Source organism: Pistacia vera, unplaced genomic scaffold (assembly GCF_008641045.1).
Source record: "Pistacia vera cultivar Batoury unplaced genomic scaffold, PisVer_v2 Contig1238, whole genome shotgun sequence".
Classification (NCBI taxonomy): Eukaryota; Viridiplantae; Streptophyta; class Magnoliopsida; order Sapindales; family Anacardiaceae; genus Pistacia; species Pistacia vera.
The window spans coordinates 43953-70689 of NW_022195291.1; the positions used below are offsets into that span (position 1 = coordinate 43953).

Consider the following 26737-nt stretch of genomic DNA (forward strand, 5'->3'; position numbering starts at 1 on the left):
TTTTTTAAATTAATAGGGGAAAGTTAAAATTTTATAGGGTACCCGGGTAAGGAATCGGAACCTACAGTTCCGGTTCTGGGAACCTAAGAACTGGGTTCCAGTTCCAAATCTTTGGAATTGGTCAGTTTCGATTCTGATTCCTCCAAAAAGTGCAAGGTACCCGGAACCACTCACCCCTATAATCAAATAAATCGTTTCGTCCCATCGTTGATTCATTAGGATTACATAAACATCCGACGTGATTCTAACACTATCAATCACATACCTCTCTTTGTTGTGATTTCTTGCATCAACACATGTTATTTTTAGGTTCTATAAATATTTAAGAAAACAATTTTATAATTTTATTTATATTGTTAAATTCTTGAATAAAATTAATAAAATACTTTATCCTTGTAATTGTGATTGTGAATTTTGAAATAATACTTCAATTTAACACTTATTGTTGTTTAATTATGTTGCAAAGAATTCTTTTGTATCCCAAAGTTCTTGGAATTATCATTTGGTAACTTGTGTCTCGTTATTGAATTTCAAATTTATATCCTTGGCATGCATCTTGAGAAGGAGTTTGATGTTCAATAGTACACATTATTAGTTAAAGAAGATATCAAGACTAAACTAAATGTGAAAAAAAGAAAAGTAGGATTTGTTTATTGTAAACTCATTCTAAAATAAATAATTAGTAGTAAAACAATGATTAACTCGTTTATTGTATTACATTGATATAAAATTAAAAATACTCACATTGTACATATTGGTGCTATGATTTTTTCTAATATTGTGAGTTGTTTCTCTTCTTTTAAAAAACTCTCACCTGGTATAATGGCAATATGCATTACATCTCCAAAGCGAGCCCAAGTTCTATCGCGGAACTTGTAGATTGTGAAAGAGGACATTACTACAACAAGAATAGGAATCCATAACATCCCATCTTTGAAGACAATGAACATAGTTGCACAAAATGCTACCACCATTGCTTCTACTGAGAAAAGAAGTAAGGCTAACCCCCAAGCCAAATCAAAAGGCACCCGCCAAAGGAAATCTACTTCTTCACATCGGGAAGAGATAACGGTTATGAGCATTAGTATGGAGAAACAAGACAATAGTAATGCTATAGTATCTGATATTGCAAAAACTATGAAGGAAGCTCTTCGAACAAAATGTGGAGTCCCTGTTTCTTCATTAGTGCCACCTGGTATTGTGAAAGTTGCAGCGAAAACCACGGTGGCAATAAGTATTGCCCCCATGATGTTTGCATTTGCAATGTCCTTAGTCCATTTCTCGGCTTCCTTTCTTAACTCTCTGTGTTGTTCAGTGAATATAGCTTTAGCAGTTTTCCCTTTATTATTTTCAGCTTCAGCATCCATTGGATGCAAAATTCTCTTCACTCTCTACAATATTATGATTTATCAATCAATCAATGGAGAGAAATATTATTTTTTCAAAAGAAAGAGGGGAGTTAATTAATATTCACCTCAAACCATCGCATCTCGATAGACATTTTGAAATGTGTTGCAGTTGATTCAGCACCAGGTGTATCTTGTTTAGGCAACTCTGCAGCCAAATGCAAGATGTTGTTCCCTTTCTTATCTATTTTCTTAACTACCAAATTTTTCAACGGACCTATGGTGTAAATAATTTTGAAAATGTTATAGTGACGATACATAACAGCATAATGAAATATGGTGTAATTATTTTCATCAACTTCAAACATCAGATCAGGATATTCATGGAAAATTATGTCTAGAAACCGAAGGTTTCCTTGTTTTGCAGCCTCGAATATTAGCGACCAAGGCTTTCTAATAATTTTCAAAATCTGGGAGTCATCCAAATGCATAACTTCTTTCCAAAGGCATTTGACTAGCTCAAAAGCTGAATCGGGAATCTCTTCACCTCTAACTGAAACAGCAAAAGTTTAGTTAAGCCAACATTAGTTCTAAACAGAAAATTTGAGAATGTTAGTATCCCACATCGGGATCTCACACCCACTAAGTGTGATACTTAAACTTTGAAGCCCAAAAAACCTGTCAGATAAGTGGGAACGCCCCTAGCCTTAAGTACCATATTTGGTAGGTGTGAGATGTCGATGTGAGATCTCAATAGAGAATAAGGTAATTAATTATCACATAATTCTAAATTGATAAAAGAATAGAAGATTATGACACATTTCTAATAAAAGGTTACCCAAAAGGTAAACAAAATTTAATTAGATTACTACTATAAATCCCCAATAAAATGCCAAAATTTCAACTCAATTTTATTTTGTGTGACGTTGATATATAATTTATTACCTTAATTTTTTATTTACATATCAAGAATTATTTGTTTTATTAACTTTTTAACTAGAATTTAACATTAGATTTTAAATCTAAATTTTAAGTTGCAAATAAGAATTTTCATTTTCAGTGATTATAAAGGGTTAATTATTCTAGTAGTGAACCCAGAAATATCTTAATTTTCACTGTTTTAATACCATATTTGATAAAAATAAATAAAAACCTCGTCATCCCAGCACTACAAAGTTAAGTAAAAAAATTAAGAAAGCAACAATCAAATAATACCCACAATTCACTTTCCATATGCCCTCAGCCCGATCAATCCAACGCCTCTCATTTAGCCGATCCCTCAAGCTCATGGGCTCTTTCCTCTCCCCAACACTGAATGACATTTATTTATCACCTCTCTTTTCACTTCATTATCTGCTTTGAAACCACACAAAGCACCTTTGTTCTTACATACAATTGCTTTTCATAATTTATATATTGCAAAAAAATAATAAAAAATTTCATAAATTATTGCTTTAGAAGGAAAAATTAAAAAAAAAAAACATGTTAAATGTAAATACAAATATTTTCTTAACAACTAAAAAATTCAAATTAATCTTTTTCATTAAAAAACTTCTTTAAATATTATTTTAAGGTTACTATATAATTTTGTGATCAACACACACACGCCACAAAAAAAAAAAAAAAAAAAAAAAAAAAAAAAAAAAAAATTCCTGATGAAGGCAAAGGTGTTAATGATAAGGAAACAACATAGGTGGATCACTGATTTCCTGAAAAGTCTACTCAAGCTCAAATCGAAGTACGTCTCGGTACATGTAATCGTGCCAAGTGGTGCAATACTGTCATGTCCTTTTTATCACGTATATGAGCTATTTGTGGGTGCCCCTTTGCCAAATCCCGCAACATCTAAGAAAAAAACAACAATCAACACTATCAATAACTTAGATTGAACTCTATATAATTTAATGGCAACTAAAGAAGCAATGCAATTGTATTTAATGGCACTACTTGAATATACATTACTTATTATTTTTTTTTTAAATTTGTTGTTATCAAACCTGAATTGTATTATGAAAAATATAATAATTATTATTATTATATTTTTTTTTGTGTGTTTTTTCTTTTCCATCTCATCATCTTTACAGCAAATATATGATATATGGTGTTGCTAATGTGTCTCCTAATATCATAGAGCCTGAAAATATAAAGTGATTCTTTTGTTAATTAGATCCTAATCATTTGTCTACTAGAGGTAAAATACAATCCACTTTGGAAAATTGACCTTTAAGTATGACCTAGGTTTTTAAAAGTCATCTAATTAGCCCGAATATAAATAATAAAACTTACCATACAAACCATGGTATATCAGATTGACAACCAATTCAAAGCGATTATTATCATCTAATAACTTATCTCCAGTGGTTTCATAAAGGTATTCTATCATCTCTTTGTTTCCCATCAGAGTTGCTTGGTGAAGCGGTAAAATGCAACTATCACATCGGCTCTTTACGAAGTCTTCATTCCTCTCCATCATACTATTCTCACGGTTCTTTATGAGATCTTCATTCTTCTCTATCATAGCCTTGGCGATTTCAACCGTTCCTGACGCAACAGCAAGAAAAAAGGCCGTGTTGCCAGCATTATTTCTTATGGATAAATCCTCCTTTTGCATAAATTGAAGCAGCTTTTTAACAAAACTAGTGCGCCTTGCTCCAGCTGCAAGATGGAGAGCTGTGTCCCCTCCCTCTGATAGCTTAGTTTTTCTATTTATTTCAGGATTCAGGTTAATTAATCTTTGAAATGTGTCCCAATCACCATCTAGTGCAGCCAGGTACAGTTTGAAGCGTTTATTCCTCTTCTCTGTCAAGTAGAAAATATACTAAGTTTATGCATAATATTTTTGCTAAAGATACACATACTTCTTGAAGTTTTTGGCTGTAACCGTGAGTAACCTAAGAAAATTATATTAAATTAATTCTAATGAAATACAAAGCTTTATTTACTTGAGAAAAAGCGGCCCATACATAAATTTATCCCAAAAAAAGGATGCCATATCAACATTGAGATCTAAGGGTCCATCAAAATATCCACATTAAATCTAAGGATTTAAATTAAACGAAAAAACATTACAGTTAGCAAAAGTTAAACTTTGATGGCTGATTTTTTTAAGCAACTGTTGTATCCTTCCTACTACATTAGTCAAAATTTTGAGATAAATCTTAGGCTCTTATATAATTGTTTTGGACTATTTTATTGGATAGTCTCACCACTAAAACAAAAGAATTTGGTAAGATAGTGCCACGAAGGCATACTATGTTTGGAAATAAAAAGAATGAGTGTAGAGAAACTTGTGGTCTTGAGAGTGTTTGTTATATTTTGGTTCATTTTATTTAGACATTTTTTTGAAGGTTTGTATGTGTTCAGGAAAGGGTTATTCAAAGAAGATAGTGTTGATGTACGTAGATATATAAAGAACTTGTGTTGAAGCACTTTAAATTGTCGTGTTTCTTTATTTAGTGTATGATTTATTTGTATATGTGATAATCTAAATATTTATATTATATGTATCTATGCGGTTTCCTATTAGGATAAAGAGTGTAAGAAATAATTCGTTGATTATAAATACCAAGAGAAGGTGGGAATGAAGTAAGAAGAATTATGTTTGTTGAAACAAAAAAGGAAAGCGATAACCATGGAATGATTTGGGTTGTATAGGAACTATAATATTTTTTAATAAGATTTATTTAGAAACGAGGTTTACTTCTAAATTACACAAAATTATTTGATGAAAATTTTGTTGATAATTAATTAAAAAAAAAAAAAAACATCTTAGTTAAAATTTAAATGGTGTGTACTTAATAAATTGGAATATAGAGTATTTTTATGCGTGTATATCATTACACCTTCAATCTAGGATGGAGGAAGCTTCTCTAAATAATCATTAAAGCTGTTTAAAGCTTAAGTGTGTAGATGGAGATTCAACATTAATATTTATTCCGATAAAAATAATGCATCTTTAAAAATATAAAATAAAATGATAAACAATTTACAAGATACCATGAAATCTTACCAACTTTGTCATGAGGAGGGGATGCCATATTCTGAAGTTCAACCCCATATTCATGTAACAAATAGTTTTCCTCTATGTGAATCCTCTCGTTATCAGTAGACATTTTTCCTGTAAACTCTGCAAGGAATTTTAAACATATTTAGATCTAAGTTTAATTTAAATTATAAGACTACATATCTTCAGATGAAAAGAGGCTTTCAAATTACATTGAAGAAGTGGTTTTGAAAGCTTACCTCTTTTGGAGTATGGCTTGCTATATATCTTCAGCTTTTAAAGGAGAAATGCGGATGAAAAGCCTACGTAGTTCAGCGAAAGACTGAAGTTGCTAGCTTATATAGACTTCCAAAGATAAGGTGATTATGCATAACAATTTTCTCTGGTGGCATGTATCGACCAATTACTCAACTGAAAATTGGTAGTCATTTTCTAATATTGATTGTACAACCCATTTCAAGATATAACACAATTAAGTATTATAAGACAGTAATTTAAATAATAAACGTGTTCAGTAATGTTCACATTGAATCAAAGGACAACTGTTCAATGAATAATATTTAAATTTCTTGAAGGAGATTTTTAAATGTTGGGATTTTAAAACCAATGATTAAGAGTCTGGTTTATGGTAGAAATATTAACAAAGAAAACTCATCTTAACTAATGTTCAATTTTTTCTAAGATCAATCAAATTTTTCAATAAAATTTCTGTAGATAAATCTCTAGCTTAGCAAGAGAAACCAAATTTATAGAAACGGTGTTACATGAAATTCAAAGAATACTCAGTGGCGGAGCCAACTAAGAAATAGGNTTTTTTTTCTATCTCCGTTTCCATAACAACAAAATATTAATGTAACTTTTGACTCAGATGCTATGCTTGTCTTCTTCACTTGTCAACACTCAACATTCTTCTTCCACCGTACAAATATGGAAACATTCTGACCGACTCATTAAACTTTTGACTCTCCAAATCGGACTACACATGATCACAACAATATCTCTTCAGGTCTACATTTGAGCTTTCATCCTCTGCTTCCATGACCAACGCCGTCAACTTCTCCACCGCTCTTCGCACACCCTCTTCTTCGACCCCTGCTCTCCGCAGATCGACGGCGTTCAAGCGAGAAAATCTCAGACCCACTCGCCGATGTCGTTCATTGAGTCCGACACCGACTTCGAGCTTCAGTCTCCGTCACGGTCAGGAAACACTGTTCGAGGCTCAAGACGCCGGCATTGAAGGTCAGAATCGCAATTGGAACATTTGCTGAACTGCTTTTCATTTAGAATTAGTGAAAATTTTGTTCAGTTGGATTAAAACTTGAATTTTGCTCTTCAATTCAGTTATCAAAATGGAGGATGCTTTTTCTCAGGGAAATCTTTAGTAAATCATGGCTTTTTTTTAATTGGAATAAAAAGGTTTTAGTTTTAAGTAAAATTGTTATATTTAACAGAGCATGAGCAAGTAGTGGCGGAAAGAAATATGCTGAGGGATCAACTGGCTGGAGAAATGAGGAAATTAAGAAGCTTAAAGCAGTTGTTGATTCTGCATTGAAGGATTTGAGCAATGTAGTTACTCGTTTAAAGGAAGTTTCTCCTTCTAATGAAGAAGAAGATGGAAGAAAAATAGCTCAGCAGCCGATATCCCCTGAAGTGAAATCAGCTAACAAATGCGAACCCCAAAAAGTTGAGCCAAAAACATCTGAAGTAAGAGCAACAGGAAAACGCAGAAACGATATATGGGGACGATCAAGTGGAGATGATTCATTGCCACCTTCGAAAAAGTCTCATCTCAGCCGGAGCACAGGTCGGTCCTTTCTTTAGTTTTGGATTTTCTTAAGTGTTAGGGGGTTCTCTATGGAGTTTGAAGTTATTTTGCTTGAGAGGATTTTCTCATTGTACTTTTACTTTGTTTAATGAAATTTTGCCTTGATGTAACAGCACGATCATATTAAATTTCTGGGTTCTAAGTAACTTCTAGAAAGCATCAAATGATGCATGCGCGCTACCCTTGATGTTGGTGACTTTGTATGTCCTCCCTTGGCTTGCCTTTTTCGGGAACTCACTGGCCGAGTCAGACTCTTGACTCTTCTTCCTTTGAACCATATTATGATGATCTTGGGGCCACGAAGAATCAAATGAATAACAATTCCAAATAAGTTCAGTTTTATAATAAACAGATAGAAAAACCTTAAAAGTACAAAATCATATCATAATTCTACAATTATTTTCTTGTGCAAACATTCAATTGTAGACCTGTTAAGTTCAGTTGTGTATGTTAGAAAGTGGCATAGCAAATGGCTGATGCAAGATAAATCTGAAGAGAAAATAGCATCAAATTCTTCTAAATATGAAACTTTTGGTTGTTTCAAATGAGCCACACTAATTGTTCTTTCCTTTTTTTAAATAATTCTCTTCTCCTTAACGATCAAATTTAGTAAGTTTGTGGAGATTGCAATCTGCAGAATCCCACATATTGAAGAAAGTACTATAAAGTGCAATAAACATTTTACAAACGGCTGTATAGTTAGGCATGGTTTGAGCAGAAGATAGGAATAACCAAATTTGTGAATTGGAAGAGCTTGTTGTAGTTAGCTTCTGGTAGGCCTTATGCGACTACTGAAATTGGGTCCAAGATGGGTCAGGCTTATTAAAGGCATGCAATCTTATGGCAAAATCAACATAAAGTTGGGCTGGGGTAGAGATTCGATGGGAAGGTCTGGGTCCTTGAATTAGACTCTTGTTAATGTCAAATTTGATGTCTCTTTATTTCGGTTGAGATTTTGAGAAATTTTGACTCACCTTTATTTGATGGTTTCTTAGTACATTTGATCACTCTTGAGAAAATACTAATACTTAAAAGAACGATGCATAGGAATACAATTATTCCTAAAATGATAAGAATAACCTCCCTTTATATATAAGTAGTTCAGTGGAGGAGTCAGCACCTTGGAGTTTCCTAAACTGATCAGAGTTTTGTTTACTGTAGATCCAATAACAGAAACAAGACTGGAATTCACTAGATATGTTCTCTAATGCAATGCAGGAAGAATGTGCCTGAATTTAGTGATGAAATAAAGATATTTTTTAGGCTTTGTTAAGTACATAGAGAAGTACTGTGTTTAATTATTATATCATTGCATATCTATGATAACATCAAAGATCTTATATTCTTATATAGTACCAGACGAAATTAGGTTAGGTTAGGTTTGCACATTGTATAGATCATTTGTCATGGATTTGAGTAAAACTCTACATTTAGAGACAACTTTTGGACACATTAATATGAGAAAATGATCCCCTACCTTCGAAAAAGTCTCATCTTAGTTAGAGCACATGTAAGTAATTTCCTTAGTTTTAGCTGTAGAATTTTAATTCTTTTTGCTGGATAGTATTTTCTCTTTGTACTTTCACTTTATCTGAGAAATTTTTACCTTAATGTAACAGAAGATGAATTTAAATTTTTGGTTTGAATTTTAAATAATATCAGTGCATGTTTAGAGAGAAACATTTGCAAGTCGGCTTGCGGTTTGAGTGTTTTGTTGCCGCTTAAGAAGAAGCTTATTCTAAGCAATTTTTCAGAAAAAACTTGTTTGTCCGTATAATCATATGCATGGGTTGCACGCTTTATGAAGCATTTTAAAATATAAGTGATGAATGGTTCTGTTAAGTTCCATTTTATACATTAGAGAGTGACTTAGCAGATGGTTGAAGCAAGATGAGTGTCAAGCGAAATAATGCTAAGAAAAATATTCTTCTAAAGATCGATCAATGTCGATCATATTTAGGGTTTAGAGTTTAGGGTTTAATGTCTAAAGATAATATTTTTTTGATTTCATGTAGCAGGGCAAAATTAAAGAGACAATTCAATTATTAGCTAGAGCAAATATATAGAATTAATGTCTGACTTTCCCAGTAGGATGTTGTTGATTAATGATAAAATAAGTGTTGTTAAATAAATTAAATTATAAGTTAATTAATATAGAAACATAGTATGAATTAATTAACAAATGCTACTGAGTTGCCAGCTCTGTTTTTGACCTCTTTGCAAATTATAGAACAATCAATAATGCGGAGTGTTTGTTACAAACCAGGATCCCGATCCTCTGTGATCCTTGCAAATTTATTTAACAAATACTAATTAAAAAAATTAATTTTATTAAATAAAATTAATATTTGTTCTATTAGATCATCAAAAGATAATGTGATTCAATTTGAAAGGTACCAATTCTGACGGTTGATTGTCAAACTGCCATGTGCTTTACCATAAATTGTCACATGGCATTCAACAATTAATAATTAATAAAATAAACAGTGATTAAATAATTAATAAGTATTGTAAAAGATAAAATTATAAGTCGATGTAAAGCGTATGAACTATTGAATGCCATTTTGTCAGCTCTATTGACTTGTTTGCAAATGACAATTAAATAAGTGATAAGATTATTTCATGGCAATTTTCTTGTGATCTCTCAATATAATGGCAATTTTATTGTGCTATCTCAATATATATTGATGGAGGCTTACGTCATGGAGTTACATGTTACCTAACGATCTTTTTAATGCTTCTACTAAAAATTAAAACCTCACAGTGGTCAATATTATTAACTAACCCATGTTTATAACTATTGTTTTAGATTTTAAATCAACATTATCCTGTTCTTCGATCACAAAATAGAGATGGCAGACTATTAAATTCTGTGTGGCCTAACATAAAGGTGTTGCTTCCACTTTGTCTCGAATTGCTGGCAACATTTTGTTCCATTCTTGTGAATCTTTTTGATCCCAAATGCTGCAGCAAAACAGAGAGTTGTGTTTCCTCTCCATACTTCATCTTATTAACCTTTTTTAAGTTTGAAGCAACACCTTTATGTATTAGAAAGTATTTTAAATGCGTTTAATATAAATTTGAAAATTAATTTTTAATAATATTGTATACTGTAAGGGATATAAAGGTAATATAATAATCAATAAGATTTATTCACTGAAATATCAATATAACTGCCACTTTTAGTTATAGAATTGAAAATTTAATCATAATATTCTATCGGTTTTTATTTATTTATTATTATTATTTTAAGGAAAGCCAAATAAAGGTAACATAGTAGTACCATTCATCATATGATCAACAATCAATCTAATTAGTAAGACATGGTTCTAATAAGACAGAATATAAAGCGCCACAATGGGGTAATTTACTGCAGATTTAATAAAACTGAAAAATATAAGTATTACATCTTATAACATTCATGATAACAAACAATGAGTGACTCATTTGTTATATTACATTGAGGTAAGGTAAGTAAATAACGTTACCACCGCCAGTTTTCATGGATAGAATGCTACACTTTTGCAACGACATGAAACACTTGTACAACGACACTGTAAGTTTTACCCACGTACATGAAGATTGCGAAAATAGCCATTACTGTAAGAAGAATAGGCATCCATAGAAACCTATCTTTGAAGACAATGAACATAGTTGCAACAAACGCTAACATCATTGCTTCTAGGGAGACTAGAAGTAAGTTTAATCCCCAATTCAAATCTTCAAACACCGGGCGACTGAGATCTGCGTGTTCACATCGGGAAGAGATAACAGCTGTGAACATTATTAAGGAGAAACTTGATAGTAATAAAGCTATAGTATCTGATATTACAAAAACTATGAAGGAAGCTCTTCGAACAAAATGTGGAGTCTTTGTTTCTTCATTGGTGCCACCTGGTACAGTGAAAAGTGCAGCGAAAACCACGGTGGCAATAAGTGTTGATGCCATGATGCATGCATTTGCAATATTCTTGGTCCATTTATCAGCTTTATTCCTTAACTCTTCGTGATGTTCAGTAAATATAGTTCTAGCAGTTTTCCCTTCTTCAGCTACCACTGAAGGCAAAATTCTCTTCACTTTCTACAATCGTTGGTTATAAAATATCTATCAATCAAGGGAAAGAAATATAATTTTTTTCAAACGAAAGAGAGGAGTAAATTAATATTCACCTTGAACCAGCCCATCTCAATTACCATTTTTATAGATGCTGCAGGCGATTCAATATCGGGTCTGTTAGTGTTTTGTTAATGCTGGTTGTGCAAAGAAAAGAGAAAAAGAATGAAAAACTGGACTGCAATTTCATTAGACAAAAGTCTGCATATAACATACTTTTGCTTACTGTTTCAACAACTATCAGAAACTTTCACTTAATCTCAGCTAAACCACTCAAGTCTAACAACTTCATTACAAAATAAGCTCAGTCAGTAAATTCAAAATTAACTCTAAAATCTGCATAAGGACTTAAACTACTGAACTCTAGAACAGCACCATGCACGTCCATCCACAATCGCAAAACAGCTTCAAACTTTCAGCAAATCATACTTCCAACACAGCACCAACCTTCAACACTCCACCTTGGTGCTTTGGCTGGAAACACCAAGTTTTAGCCTAAAGGCTTCAAACTTGGATTTGCACAATGTCTTTGTCATAATGTCAGCAACCTGATCTTCCCCTCTGCAGTGCACCAAATTTACTTCTCCACACTGTTCAGCTTCCCTAACAGCATGATACTTAATCTTAATATGCTTAGTTCTGCCGTGGAGTACAGGATTCTTTGCCATTGCCACAGCTGACTGGTTATCACATAGGATCAACGTAGGACCACCCTGCACTTTGTGCAAATCATCCAACATCTTCCTCAGCCACACAGCCTGGTTCACTGCTGCTGCAGTAGAGACATATTCAGCTTCAGCAGTAGATTGTGCCACAGTCTCCTGCTTCCTTGACAGCCAACTGATTGCACCCTTATTCAGGTAAAACACATAACCAGAGGTGCTTCTTGCATAATCCAGGGATCCAGCCCAATCACTGTCAGTGTACCCCAACAATTTTAGACTTTCAGCCTTCCTAAAACAGATGCCTAACATGATGGTTCCTTTTACATATCTCAGCACACGTTTTGCAGCCTTAAAGTGCAGTTCACTTGGGTTGCTCATAAACCTTGAGAGATAACTTGTTGTGAACATAAGGTCAGGTCTGGTGGCTGTATAATACAACAAACTTCCTACCAAACTCCTGTATTTCCCTTCATCTACCCTTTCTCCATTGTCTGTTTTGCTCAGTTTCAGGTTGTGAACCAGAGGTGTATCCACTGATTTACAGTTGTCCATTCCAAACTTCATGAGAAGCTCGGTTGCATACCTCTGTTGGCACACAAAAATCTCACCTGTAGCCTGCCTTATCTCCATGCCTAGAAAATATTTCATCAATCCCAAGTTAGTCATTTCGAACTCAGTTTGCATGGCTGACTTAAACTGGTCCAACTCTTCAAGATTGCTTCCAGTCACCAATAAGTCATCAACATAGAGAGAGACCACAGTCACTCCCCTTCCAGTTTTCCTTATGTAGAGTGTGTGCTCATTTGGGCTTCTAGAGTAACCAAGGCTGCCCAAATGGTCATTTATTCAGCTGTACCAGGCTCTAGGTGCCTCCTTCAAGCCATACAAGGCTTTCCTCAACAGGTACACATAATCCTCCTTACCTTCAACCTTGTAGCCCTTAGGTTGTTCAACATAAATCTCCTCTGAAATCCACCCATTCAGGAATGCTGACTTGACATCCAGCTGGAAAATTTTCCAGTTAAATTGGGCTACAAGAGCCAGTAACATCTTGATTGTGTCAAGCCTGGCTACTAGGGAAAATGTGTCTGAAAAATCAATGCCTGGTTGCTGTGCAAAGCCCTTAACCACCAGCCTTGCTTTGTGCTTGTGGATTGAGCCATCAGGATTAAATTTCAACTTAAAGATCCATTTCACCTGAATTACCTTCCTTGTTTCAGGTCTTGGTACTAACTTCCAGGTTTGGTTTTTATTGATCATGTTGAGTTCTTCCTGCATTGCAGCCTCCCACAATTTAGATTTTGCAGCATCAAGGTAGCACCTTAGTTCCACCACTGCCACATTGCACCTTTCATACACATCAGCCAGAGTTCTAGTTCCTCTAACAGCATGTTCTTCTTCCTCATCAGAATCTGCCTCTTGAATTAGACCCTCATTTCTCTCATCCTGACTTGATTCAGCTTGCACATCAACCATTTTTTCTTCCCATTTCCAGACTCCACATTCGTCAATCTTTACGTCCCTTGTGATTACAATCCTTTTGGACTCAGGAACATAAACTCTATAAGCTTTAGAGTTGCTGCTATAGACTATAAATATCCCAATTTCTGCCTTGTCATCCAGTTTGGACCTTTTGCTAGCTGGGATCATCACATAGGCTATGCTTCCAAATTCTTTTAGGTTCCCTACCGCTGGCTTGACTCCACTCTATGCCTCAATTGGTGTTTGATGTTTGACTGCCCTGATGGGCAACCTATTCAGTAGGAAAACTGCTGTATTAACAGCTTCTGCCCAGAACACTATAGGGAGGTTCTTTCCAGCCATCATACACCTGGCCATTTCCATAATGGTTTGGTTTCTTCTTTCACAAGCACCATTCTGTTGAGGGGTGTATGGTGCTGTGAACTGTTGCTGAATTCCAGCTAGGCTACAGATTGTCTTGAACTCATTTGAAGTGTACTCTATTCCATTGTCACTCCTTACTGTTTTGATCAAGGTTCCAGCTTCATTCTCCACCAGCAACTTAAATTGTTTGAACACAGCAGCCACTTCATTTTTCTGCTTCAAGAAATAAACCCAAGCCACCCTTGAGAAATCATCAATGAAGAGTACAAAGTACTTGCTGCCATTTAAAGATTATGTCTTCATTGGACCACGCATATCCGAGTGGATCAATTGTAGCTTGTGACTTGCTCTCCAGGCTTGATCCGAAGGGAATGATGGCCTGCTGAGTTTGCCAAGCTGGCAGGCTGTGCACAAAGTCCTCTTATCTTCTGTCTCAGGCAGGTATAATACCATCTCCCTTGACTTGAGCTCTTTAATTCCAAGGTAGTGAAAATGTCCAAGTCTTCTATGCCATAACTCAGACTCTTCAACCTTGGTGATTAATGTTGAGTTTTCTGGTTTTTTTCAGTCTAGAGGAAAACTTTTACCCATCATCCTTACACTCAACAATTCATTTCCCTCACTATCCTTTATAATGCAAGAATGGTTTGGCAAATGCAAGGTATAATTTCTCTCTAACATTTGACCTACACTTAACAAATTTTGTGCAATTTCAGGTACAAATAGAACATTAGAAATAACCTTAGTCCCTGCCTAAGTTTGGACTGCCACATCTCCAATTCCTCTTGCTTCCACATAGTCACCATTTCCAACCTTAACCTTGGAGCTGTAGGTCCTGTCCAGCCTAACAAAATTCTCCACATTTGCTGCCATGTGGTTAGTGCATCCACTGTCTATCAGCCGAACATCTCTGCTAGTCTGCATTGAGTAGCATGAAGCTACAAATAACTGTTCTGGTTCTCTGCTCTGCTACTGGTCATCTGCACTTTGTGCTTGCTGTGGTGGCTGTGCAGCCTTGTTCCTGCACACTTTTTCAATATGGCCAAACTGCTTGCATCCCCTGCATTGAATCCCAGGCCTGAACCAGCACTTGTTGTCCGGATGTCCCTTCTTTTTGCAATGGAAACATGGTGGATAATTTCTTCCTCCACTCTGCCTTCCCCACTAACCACCGGCCTTCTCTTTTCCTCTCTTATCTCCAGCATATTTTCTATTACTTCCCTGCATATTTACTCCCTTTTGAGCAGCCAACATAGCACCTTCATTTAAGTCCTCCTGCCTCATCAACCTTCTTTGTTCTTGGGCCTGTAGGGCATGAACCATTTCAGTGAGACTGATTTGGGAGAGATCTTTTGAATCCTCTAAGGAGGATATCTTAGACTCAAATCTTTCTGGTAGGCTGACCAACACTTTCTCAACTATCATCTTGTCACTCATCTCAACTCCCAACAACCTGATTTTGTTCACCACACTCATGAGTCTAGCTACATACTCTTTAACTTTCTCTACCTCCTACATTCTCAGCATTTCAAACTCTCTGCGCAAGTTCATGACTTGCATGTTTCGGGTTGTATCACTTCCTATGAACTCTTCTCTCAATCTATCCCAAGCTTCCTTTACAGTTTCACATGCTATTATCCTTGTAAATACAAGGTCTGTTACTGTAGAATGTATGTGAGAAAGAGCTCTTGGAGCTTTGGAAATTTCCTCCTCATACATCCTCATTTGATTCAAGGTTAGGTTTGGACCAAGCTGCGGTGGCTGTTTCTCCTCTTCCATATACTGCCACACCCCTTGCCCTTTTAGATAGGCTCTCATTCTAACTGCCAAATGTGATACTGGTCTCCATTGAACACTAGAGGTGAGAGAGAAGCTGATTGAGTAGCCATGTAAAAACTGGTTGCAGTTTTTGAAAGTTTTGTTCTTGGGAAGATGGAAGTTTGATGGTGATTTGGGGTGAGTTTTTTGAGTGAATTTTTTGGATGATAGTTGGTTAATGAAGCTCTGATACCATGTTAGTGTTTTGTTAATGCCGGTTGTGCAAAGAAAAGAGAAAAAGAATGAAAAACTAGACTGCAATTTCATTAGACAAAAGTCTGCATATAACATACTTTTTCTTACTGTTTCAACAACTATCAGAAACTTTCACTTAATCTCAGCTAAACCACTCAAGTCTAACAACTTCATTACAAAATAAGCTGAGTCAACAAATTCAAAAATTAACACTAAAATCTGCATAAGGACTTAAACTACTGAACTCTAGAACAGCACCATGCACGTCCATCCACAACCGCAAAACAGCTTCAAACTTTCAGCAAATCATACTTCCAGCACAACACCAACCTTCAACACCCGGTATGCAGAAGAAGATTTCCTCTCACAATTGCCAAAAAAAGCTGGTTGCTGGACCTGTAACACTTTTATTATCAATAGTAGCAATGATGGTAGTGTTTTGTGTAACTATTTTCATTGTTTTCAGAGATGGAGTGTTGTGGGTTCCTATTGTTGTTACTGTAATCACTTCTATACCAGTCCTTTTGTTCACTAAGAAACAATGGCGTCTCCTTTTTGATGTGGTGCGCTCTACATATGTAAGTAGCTCTCTTTTCCAGCCACACAAACGTACTCTTTTCTGCCAAGGGAAAGCAATGGAGTCGAAGAAGAGGAAGTAACTTAGTGTACTGAACAATTAATGGTACTACACAAATTTTGAATCTATTTGTCCATAATCTGATGCTGCAACTCTCAGGTCTTGTAATCCATCGAAGTAATAGTTTGGTTAAATTGAAATCCTTGACTACGGGACTCACTCCATATATGCTACCATCCCTTCATTATTTGTTGGAAATGCAAGTACAGGAGGGGAACAAAAATTAGAGGATGACTTAAGTTTTTAAAGTCGTCTAATTTGGTAGCCCGAATATTAAAACATACCATACAAACCATGGTTTATCAGATATTTATGTTACCAATGAATGTTTAAAAGTCTAATGCGCCCAATATTACTTACCATACCAACCGCGGTTTATGAGGCTGATAAGCAATTCGAAGCGATCATTATCATGATCTAATATCTCATCTCCAATGGCTTCATAAAGGTATTCTACCGTCTCTTTGTCTCCAATTAGAGCTGCCTTGTGAAGCGGTAACATTCCATTGTCTCCTCTAATCTTTACTATGTCTTCATTCTTCTCCATCATAGCCTTGACATTTTCAACCCTTTTCGACGCAGCTACAAGAAAAAAAGCCATATTGCCGGCATTATTTTGTATGGCTAAATCCTCTTTATTCATTTGTCCAAGCAGCTTTTTCACAAAACCAGTGCGCCTTGCTGTAGCTGCAATATGGAGAGCAGTGTCCCGATCCTTTGATAGCTTAACTGGTATATCAATATCATCTTCCTTATAAATACTTTCAGCAGTGTTCCAATCACCTTTCAATGCAGCCCTGTATAATTTGCGGTGTCTACTTCTCCTTTCAATTTCTGTCAAGTTGAAAAAAGAACAAGTTTATGAATAAAATTTTGCTACACATAATAAAAGGGATGCTATAGCCTATAATCAATCAATAAAATAAAAAAGACTTTACCTTTTGAGAATGAGATAGAATTTTGCAGCAGCAGCACTGTTTCTTCTTCTATGGTGGAAGAGTCCACCGGTATGTTCACATTAAACTCTGATGATTAAAATTAAGAGAAGATAATTAAGTACAGTTAACAAGGTTACATGTAGGGTTTTGATATATAAAAAGTTCTTTATGTTAACTTTGTCATATTTGTAATTCCTCTTGACAAATTTATTGAATAGACCATTATGACCTATTAAAACATTTTTTTTTTTAATTAAGTTTAAAAAATTGCATTTATGGATAGATTATTAACCATAAATATATATTTTTTTTCTGGAATTACAAAGGAAATAATAAATGCAATAAGTGACACCAATATATCTAGGTGAAGATATCGGGGACGTCCTACAAAATAAATAAGATGATCACATGGTCTGTTATCAAAGTTTTAATGAATGTCTACATTGTACTATATAATTATATCTTGTGTGCTAATATGAATCTTTTATCTTTATTTCCTTAAAGAACAAAGAGTCTTAAAGTAACATATCAATTTCCCCCCAAAATTGAAAAATAAAAAAAATTGGATATTCATTGCCTTTGATTTATATGAATTTGATAATAACAAAAAAAAAAAAAAAAATGTGTTTACTATTGAAAGATTCAATTTCACACGTGATCATCTTAAAATGAGAAAGTCCTGGGTACATTTTATTGTAATTCAAAAATCTAATGATTAAATATATATATTTTACTTGGATTGATGTGATATATAATCATCCGCTAAATACTTTAGTGTAACATTATGTATATAAGGCTTTCTTATAATATAGAGTAAATCAAGAATAGAAAGATGAATTTGTGAAATTAACCTTCAATCAAAATTTAATATCTATTTTTAACCCTCAAACTTCATAAGCACTTCATGATTACATAAAAACAAGAGAGATTAATGGAAACAAAAAATTAACGCGAACTTAAGAAATGTAGATTACATTTGCCCCTAGACACCAAAATGGTATTCAAAAAATGCATCTTACCCGAAAAAAAAAAAAAAAAAAAGGGGCACAAAACAGATGCAGCATTCATTGCAATGTCAAATCGTACCATCCATTTTTTTATTAGGTGCAGCAATCACAATCTCAACTTTTTCTTCAGCCGAGGTGCATCCTGATGCAGCAACGTAATCTGTTATGATTTATTTTCTCGTTTATTCGTGATAAATCTGCAATGAACTTTATAAGTATTATACAAGGAATTTTGCAGCATAATATGAACCTTATGTTCTAATTGGATTCAAATTGGTAATGAATATTAATTGGAATAACAATCATTCATCCCTAGTACTTCAAGACCTTATATATAATAAATTCAGTATATAATCTTATATTTGTAGATGCAGCAAACCTAAAGAACAAAATAATGAGTTTAATTTAAGACTCTACAAATCAAAGAAGAAGAAGATTAGAATAACAATCATTCATATCATGTACTTCAAGATCTTGTATATAATAAATTCAGTATATAATCTTATATATGCAGATGCAGCAAGTTGAAAGAACAAAAATAATGAGTTTAATTTAAGGCTACAAATGAAAGAAGAAGAAGATTAGAATAACAATCATTCATCTCAAGTACTTCAAGATCTTATATATAATAAATTCAATATATAATCTTATATATGCAGATGTAGCAAGCTGAAAGAACAAAAATAATGAGTTTAAGTTAAGACTCTACAAATCAAAGAAGAAGAAGAAAAAGAAATGGGTTGAACTATTGTTGTGAGGATGATTGCACTTACTTGCCTCTTTTGTCACCTTGGATACAATATGGAGCTAGCTAAATTTATAGAAGAAAAAAATGGCCTGAAGTGAAGAGTAAGAGAAGAATATATGGCTCAAATGGTCTGAAGTGAAGAGCAAGGGAAGAATATATGACTCAAATGGCCTCCAGTGAAGAGTAAGGGAAGAATATATGGCTCAAATGGCCTGAAGTGAAGAGTAAGAGAAGAATGTATGCGTAAATGGCCTGAAGTGAAGAGTAAGAGAAGAATATGTGGCTAAATTGGCCGGAAGTGAAGAGTAAGAGAAGAATGTATGGCTCAAATGGCTGGAAGTGAAGAGTAAGAGAAGTATATGTGGTTCAAGGCCTCATAAAGGAAGTCATGAAGTCAAGCAGCGTCATAAATAACATATTCTCTGTCAAAGAAAAGGAGATGCTGAATGATGACAATATTTCCTAAGATGAATGCCGGGGTTTCTGCAATCTGTATCTTCCTAATAAAGAAATATTAGGTATAATTAAATTCCCATGTGGGATATATCAAAGTTTTTCCAAGTTCTTTACTAAATTACTCAATAAATTCTTTCAAGTTTGGTTATTCGTATATTCCCTTCCTAGGTAGCCCTTTCCCAAGTTGCCTCTTCCGTAACATGGGCTCGTTGGCCCACTCTAAATGACTTCACTCTGGGTGGCCTACTCTCCCAGGTCGCCCCTTCTATAACATGGGCTCATTGGCCCACTCTGGACGGTCGTAACATGGGCTTGGATGGGGTTTGGCTCTGATACCATTTGATAGGAACCCACTCCCAAATTAATTCCCTTCTTAGCCCCTTCCAAAACATCGTTGGCCATAGCCTAATGTCCCAAGTCGCCCCTTCCGAAACATCGGTGAGGTTTGGCTTTGGTACCATTTGATAGGAACCCACTCTCAAATTGATAAAAATTGGGCTAGATAGTGGGACTTTGATGGGAATTGGGTTGGGCAGTTGTCCTTTTGTGAACTTAGGTAGAACTCTCCTTAGAAAACCGACTTGCCAATGAATGATGCCCAAGCCCTTATAAACCACATGCCCTTATTTTTTCCATCTCAATGTGAGATCCTAACAATATATAGGTATCAAGCATTGGTTTCAATGAAGCAAACTTAATATGAAGTTTATAAGTTGGTTACATGATCAGAGGTTTTACGTTGGAGTGATTGAGCAATTAGAGCAAAAGTTGGGATTTGTTTATCATGATTTGATAAATTAAATGAATCTTTGTTCATTACTCAACATTTCCAATACATATGAAAAGATTGTTTTGCAATGAGCTATTACAAGTGATGATTTGAACTAGAAAAAAATACTAAAATCATACAAATGACTAATCATATCAGAAAGAAGGGGGAATTGGAGCAGAGGAAACAGGGTGACAGGAACACTAGCAATAGTGGCTATAGGAATGGCTATCCATGCAAAGTCATCACTTAGAACAATGAAAAGAGTGGCTCCAAATGCTGCCATCATGGTTGCTATAGAGATGAAGAGAGTTGCAAGCCCTATTATCAGCCTGTTTGGTAATGAATACAGGAAATCTTCTTCTGCATAGCGCGAGGTGAGAATGAAGAGGAACATCAATATTGAAGTGGCAGTGCAAAATAGTGCCAATGTATCCGATATGGCGAAAACCAAAAATGACCCGTGATGTAGAAAAACAGGCTTCCCTGTAAGATTATTATTGCCACCTGGTACAGTAAAGGCTGCAGCAAACATCACGGTTGCAATAAGTGTTGCGACAACCATTCATGAAGATGCAGTGTCTTTCATCCACTTTTCCCCTTCGCGAACAAGTCTTCTATGCTCCTCCGAAAACAAAATATGAGGTGTCCTACCCTCGAAATTTTTGGTTTCTCTCTAAGATGGTTGAATAACTTTTTCGACTTCCTGCCATATCAAAAAGATAGTTCATCAACATTCAAACCCAGAAAGAAAATGGTTAATTGAGTTCAGGTTTTGCTTCATTTACATGGTATTTCCCAACAAAACTAATTACTGTGAAGTGCAAGTTTTATGGTTGAAAAGTAATTATTAACCTTGAACCAATGCAACTCTCGTCTAAGTTGCATAGCTCCACGGGCAAGCTTTCTAGCCAAATGCAACATGTTATTTTCATCTTCATAAGCTGCTATCAAAGCTTTATGAGCGCCAATCTCATGAATCAGATTAAAAATGTTTTCTTGACGATGCAACACTGCAATGTGAAATATGCTTCGACTGTGATCATCTACTTTCCAAATAAGGTCAAGATACATCCGAATCAGCACTTTTATGAATTCAACATTCCCCAACTCTGCAGTGGTAAACAACAGCCTTGAAGGTTTCAGATGTAGTTCTCCAATTTTAAAGTCATCTAGCAACAACACTTGCACCCACAGTTGCTTCACCAATTCTAAAGCTTGAAGATGCATCAACTTTTTGTCAAGGATTGCCCTGAAACGTGGAACTGAATGTGCAGGACACAGTCACCTCTTTGTCCAAAATCTTTTATTTTTTAGGAGGAATAAATAGGCAGATAACGATTAGTCTGCAAGAGTAATGGCAGTGAGAAATGGCCTGTAATAGAGTTACTAACAGGAGTAAATGCACCTCTGCCAAATTCCAATCTGACTTCCACTTACAAATGCTGAAGGCTTCCGTGCCAATACATGAAGGAAAAAAATAGCAAGACAATGAGAGCCATGCTGGAGTATTTTTATTTCTCCATCATATAATTTACATAAGTATTAATTGGAGGAAATTGAATGAAATTTGCAATAGCATACCAGTCTCTACTGCTCGTGTGTTTGGTTCTGCAGAAACAGAGAGCATTTGATTGCTTGAATCATGAAAGGTTCAAATTGATGGATCTAAAACGACATGGTCATCAAATCCTTTAGCTTCCAGAAAGTCTACTGGGCTTGTTACAGCTTGATGAGAGTGTTGAATGTCAGAGGCAAAATTGAAGGAAGATTCATAATGGCCATGATCAAATGTTGCTGGCCCAAAAGCATCTTTCAGGCTCAAGTCATCGTCAGAAAATATGGCTAAGCTTGTGTCATCTTCCCCAGAAGACTTGCAAGTGGAATTTACAACAGATTTGATCTCAGGGAAACGAGATTGAATTGAAAGTCCCCTCCCATATTGTGATGGAGGAAGATTGTTCAATATCATTATCTTCAATGAAAATTACTACCTGAGAACAAGCAAAATCAGTAGTATAACAAAAAGAACAACAAAAGAATGTGGTGCTTTATTAGGAGTTAGGACATCACTGTTTCTGGTTCTGAGCAGCTCAATCAGATAAAAGACTTTAAACCTCCAAGCAACTATAACCAAGAACAAGATGAATTATAAATCAAAACATGTAGTGCCGTAAAATGATTGGAATGTCAAAAGCAAAAGTTGAAACAAAGAGTAAAGTTGTTTTCTTATGTTTGAAAACTGATGGTTGCGATCTTCTTCCACCAACTTCACTAATGCTGCCTCGTTTTCTTGTGGCTCATAGTTATTAAAATCTTAAGGAACTGACGTGACCCACGTATGCAATTGGACTGATCAATGCCTACACACTAAACTTTATTCATATAATTGAAGAAACTGACACCGCTGCTTTCTGAGAAAGTTCAAAGCGGGATATTAAGAGATGGGATCGCTTGGCTCTTGGTTCTAGTTCTGTCGTTTACATTGACTAGAGAAGTCTCTTATGGGGATCTTTTTAGGGCTCTAAACGAGCCGAGCCGGCTCTCGACTCGGTAAAAGCTCGTTTAGAGCTCGGCTCGGCTCGACTCGAACTCGGTTTGTTAACCGAGTCAAGTTTGAACACAGTGAAGCTCGGCTCTGAAAGATTCAGCATGCATGAAGAGTGGTGGAGATGGAGAATGAAAGCATGAAAGCATGGATTAAAAAAAACGGTTTACATGCAAAGCTTGGATATGAGATTATACCTACTCCTTTGCTTTGGATTGATGAAGATTAGCTTCAAAAGGATGAAACCTCCACACTTTAACACCACCTTGAGAGGATTAGAGAGTGGCCTTGGCTAGGGAGAGAGAGCTTTTAGTTTGTGTTTGAGTGAACAAGTGAATAATGAACAAAAATGCAACCTTTTGCACTTATATATACTTGGGCTATTTTGCAATTATTTATTTTTCACTTCCAAGCCCAATAAAATCTTATTTTATAAAGGGACCCCACGAATTTAATATGCTACCCTTTGAATAATCAATATTATTCAAGGGCCCATGTAAACTAAACTAGTTTACATTAACAACCCATAAATTTACCCTTTTTACCCTTTAACTATTAAAAGGTTATTTTTGTTCATCTCATTAATCTTAACACTTTAAGATATAATAATTAAATATAATTAATTATTGCTTGACCATTTTAACCCTTAAAATGTCACAAATTGTTTTCTATGTAACTATTACTATAGAAATCCCGTTATTACCCTCGGAAGGTGCTAGCCCTCTTCGGATAATCATTTCTCTCTCTCATCATTCTCTAACTTCTCAAGGCTATTGGTGTGACCATGTAGGTCCACCGTGGATTAGCCGTGAGCCGGTTCGAAAAAGGGAGGTAGCTGGCCCTCGAAGTCCAGCGTATTAGTTTCATATTTAATTTTCCTTGCTGTTTGTTAATTAACTCTGGTATTTGGGTTGTATCCATATTTGAATGTAACTCATATTTTCCATGAACATTACATATTAGAGATCTGAATGATAGATTGTTTACAATCATTGTTGAGTAACTTGATATTGGAAAACTGTGGATGATTGATTAATCAAACAGAGTAGGTTCGAAACAATTGGTATCAGAGCACGATTGTGGGTAATGGTAGCAACGAGAATGGAATCAAGACTAGAAATGTGGAAAGAAAGTGACGAAATTGGGATTGACATGGGAACGATTCTTAGTGTATGTGTTGAATACAAAGTTGGTGAGAAGAAAAGATGACGAGGAAGCTGGACGAGGTGAACCATCATCATCCAGGAACGTGAGAAACCAGTGTGGGGAAATCAAAACGGGATCAGTGGATTGGGAAGTACAGGACAGAATCAGAGTGAGGTGAGGAGGACGTAAACTTGAGGTTACCTATTTTTATGGGGGAAGATCCGTATGGGTGATTGTTCAGAATTGGAGGTACTTCATTTTAATGGAATTCCAATGAAGGGAACTCACAGCTTGCAGCAGTTTGTATGGAAGGTAAGCTATTACTGGTTATCAATGGATGGAGGTCAAGCACCGGTTAACCGTGGCCATCTCACAACTCGCCTTATTTCAGAGATTCAGTGGATCCCAAGAGAGTAACCCTTACAAGACACTCAGGCCATGAACCCACCAGTACAGTTGCAAATTTAGACGCAGATTTGAGGCTGTCGCGACTTGTTGTGGGGAGAAGGAGGAGATATTGAGTGCTGCGTTTTTGAATGGACTTAGGGCGAGATTAGGGCGAATTCAGACGGATCCAGCCCAACACTACTTCTCAATCATAGAGAGAGCCCATAGAGTGGAGGAGCGCAACGGCTTTGAAGGAGGCAAAGAGTGGCCCAGCAAGCACAATAAGTGGAACTGGACCTGGTCTTCATGTTGGATTAGTAACCTTGACCCAGAAATTTTAACCCAAATGTTAACCCAATTACAACCCGACCTGATTCACTCAATTCCCAAATTCAAATGAATCCCTAAGATCAAACGCATTTTCAATTCCTTCTCCAACGTGGGAAGACGAAACGCAGAAGTAACACATGGGTTCACGCTTCAGTCCGTCGTGGGTTCATCGTTTATTCTTCCCCTCGCGAAAATGCGTCCCAACCTTCAGGTCCTTCGGACAGAGTTCAGCCTCCACGACGCAATTCCCTTTCCGAATGACAGAGGCCGAAATACAGCGAAAGAAGGGAAAGGCTTGTGCTTCAAGTGTGTGTGGAAGTTTTCTTGGTCATAAGTGTGGTGGAAGCAATTTCAAGTAATTCTAGTTGACGAAAGAGAAGAAGATCCGGTCGGGTTGACGGTGGAAATCAGTGAGCAACGATGGAGGAACAAAGCCAAGGTAATGTTGAACCTCTCTTTGAGCTCGGTTGTTGGTCAATGGCCCAAAAACGATGAAGTTGAAAGGAATATTATGGGTCAGGAGTGATTATCTGATTGACAGTGGGACTTCCCACAATTTCATTAGTAAGGAGTTGTTGAAAAACTAGGCTTATTGTGACACAAACACAGTCATTTGGGTACGTGTTGAGATGGGTATAAGTGAGGATGTGAGGGAAGTGTAGGCAGTTTGTTTAGAAGTTCAGGAGTAGAACATTTCAGGATTTTTTTTCCTTTGACATAGAGTAGTGCGGATGTTGTCCTAGTATGGTTGGTTTAGAAACGTTGGGCGAAACTACAATGGATTGGCGTAAGCAGGTATGAAATTTCAACTGGGTAGGAAATGGTGACTCTTATAGTTCCGGCACTTAGTAAGACAATGGTCTCCTTGAAGCAATGTTAGAACCTGAAGAGTGAAGGGACTGGCTATCTGGTCGAATTTGGGCAATTTACAAAAACAAGGCGGATGAAGAAGCTGATGTCAGTAGTAGCGTGTTTATCATTGTTACAAATTCAGTTCGTGTCTTTGAGCCATTGCCAGGGTTACCACCGAGTATACTCAGGATCTGCCATTCGATAAACCCTGATGCCCAAATACCGAACCTTCGACCTTATAGATTCCCTATTACCAAAAAAATGAGATTGGAAAATCATCAGCGAGATGTTAGCTTCTGGGATTATTAAGCCGGCATCACCCTTTCTCCAGTTCGGTTCTGCTGGTTAGAAGAAGATGGTGGGTGGCGATTTTGCGTGGATTACAGGGCACTCAACAAGGTAACAATTCCAACAGGTTTCCCATCCCCGCCATTGACGAGTTATTCGACGAACTGGGATTGCCAGGTATTTTCAAGCTGGATTAAAGTCCGGGTACCACCACAATCAGAGTGCAACCAAAGATACACACAGACGGCATTCCGAACTCACGAGGCATACGAATTCCGCGTTTGCCATTCGGATTAACCAACGGCCCTGCCCCATTCCAAGCCTTAATGACGAGGTTTTTCGGCCGTACCTTCGGAAGTTTATCCTATATTCTTCGATGATATTCTGGTTTACAGCAAAACAATGGACGACCACCTACAGCACTCAGTCTCACTTTTCAGACACTGCTCGCAACACAGTAGTGGCCAACCGAAAGCAGTGTTTCTTCGAAACTTCCAATTAGAATATTTGGGCCATTTCATCTCGGCACACGGTTTTGGCTGTGGATCCCTCCAAAATTGAAAGCATTGTCAACTGGCCCCGACCGAAGGATGTGAAAACAACTCAGAGGGTTTCTTGTCCGACAGGGTATTCACAGACTCTTGTAAAAGGTATGGTAAGATAGCACCTTTGACTAATTTGTTACGCAAAGATTCATCATGTGTGGGTGAGAAACCTCAGGAAGCATTTGAGGCATTGAAATCTGCCCGACCAGTGTGACCAGTGTTATTAATGCCTGATTTTTCTAAACCATTCTCATTGAAACTGATGCGTCAGGTTA

General features: G+C 36.1%; 3 protein-coding genes across 3 annotated transcripts; all 3 read right to left on the reverse strand.

Annotated features, from left to right (window-relative positions):
- Positions 1 to 740: 740 nt before the first annotated feature.
- Positions 741 to 5458, reverse strand: LOC116117713 (ankyrin repeat-containing protein ITN1-like). The gene is made up of 4 exons (XM_031403724.1): positions 5356 to 5458; positions 3633 to 4145; positions 1475 to 1899; positions 741 to 1391 (listed from the first exon to the last, which is right to left on the reverse strand). Exons 1-4 carry the CDS (start codon positions 5456 to 5458, stop codon positions 741 to 743), a joined length of 1692 nt encoding a protein of 563 aa, XP_031259584.1.
- A 5230-nt stretch (positions 5459 to 10688) lies between these two features.
- LOC116117721 (ankyrin repeat-containing protein NPR4-like) lies at positions 10689 to 11371 on the reverse strand. The gene is made up of 2 exons (XM_031403735.1): positions 11345 to 11371; positions 10689 to 11255 (listed from the first exon to the last, which is right to left on the reverse strand). The coding sequence occupies exons 1-2, from the start codon at positions 11369 to 11371 to the stop codon at positions 10689 to 10691; spliced, it is 594 nt and encodes a 197-aa protein (XP_031259595.1).
- A 4572-nt stretch (positions 11372 to 15943) lies between these two features.
- LOC116117738 lies at positions 15944 to 22338 on the reverse strand. The gene is given in 7 exon segments (XM_031403755.1): positions 15944 to 15996; positions 16809 to 17282; positions 17387 to 17473; positions 20496 to 21072; positions 21222 to 21631; positions 21761 to 21869; positions 22045 to 22338. Coding segments are annotated over 7 exon segments (2004 nt in total).
- Positions 22339 to 26737: the final 4399 nt, after the last annotated feature.

Bases quoted from the DNA above. Each gene is read 5' to 3' on its own strand.
- LOC116117713 (XM_031403724.1), bottom strand. From the start codon at position 5,458: ATGTCTACTGATAACGAGAGGATTCACATAGAGGAAAACTATTTGTTA. The intron at 4,146-5,355 runs GTAAGATTTCAT...TCTACTTGACAG, and splicing joins CCCTCCTCATGACAAAGTTG to AGAAGAGGAATAAACGCTTC. The intron at 1,392-1,474 runs GTGAATATTAAT...ATAATATTGTAG, and splicing joins TCGAGATGCGATGGTTTGAG to AGAGTGAAGAGAATTTTGCA.
- LOC116117721 (XM_031403735.1), bottom strand. From the start codon at position 11,371: ATGGTAATTGAGATGGGCTGGTTCAAG. The intron at 11,256-11,344 runs GTGAATATTAAT...CAACGATTGTAG, and splicing joins TTGAGATGGGCTGGTTCAAG to AAAGTGAAGAGAATTTTGCC.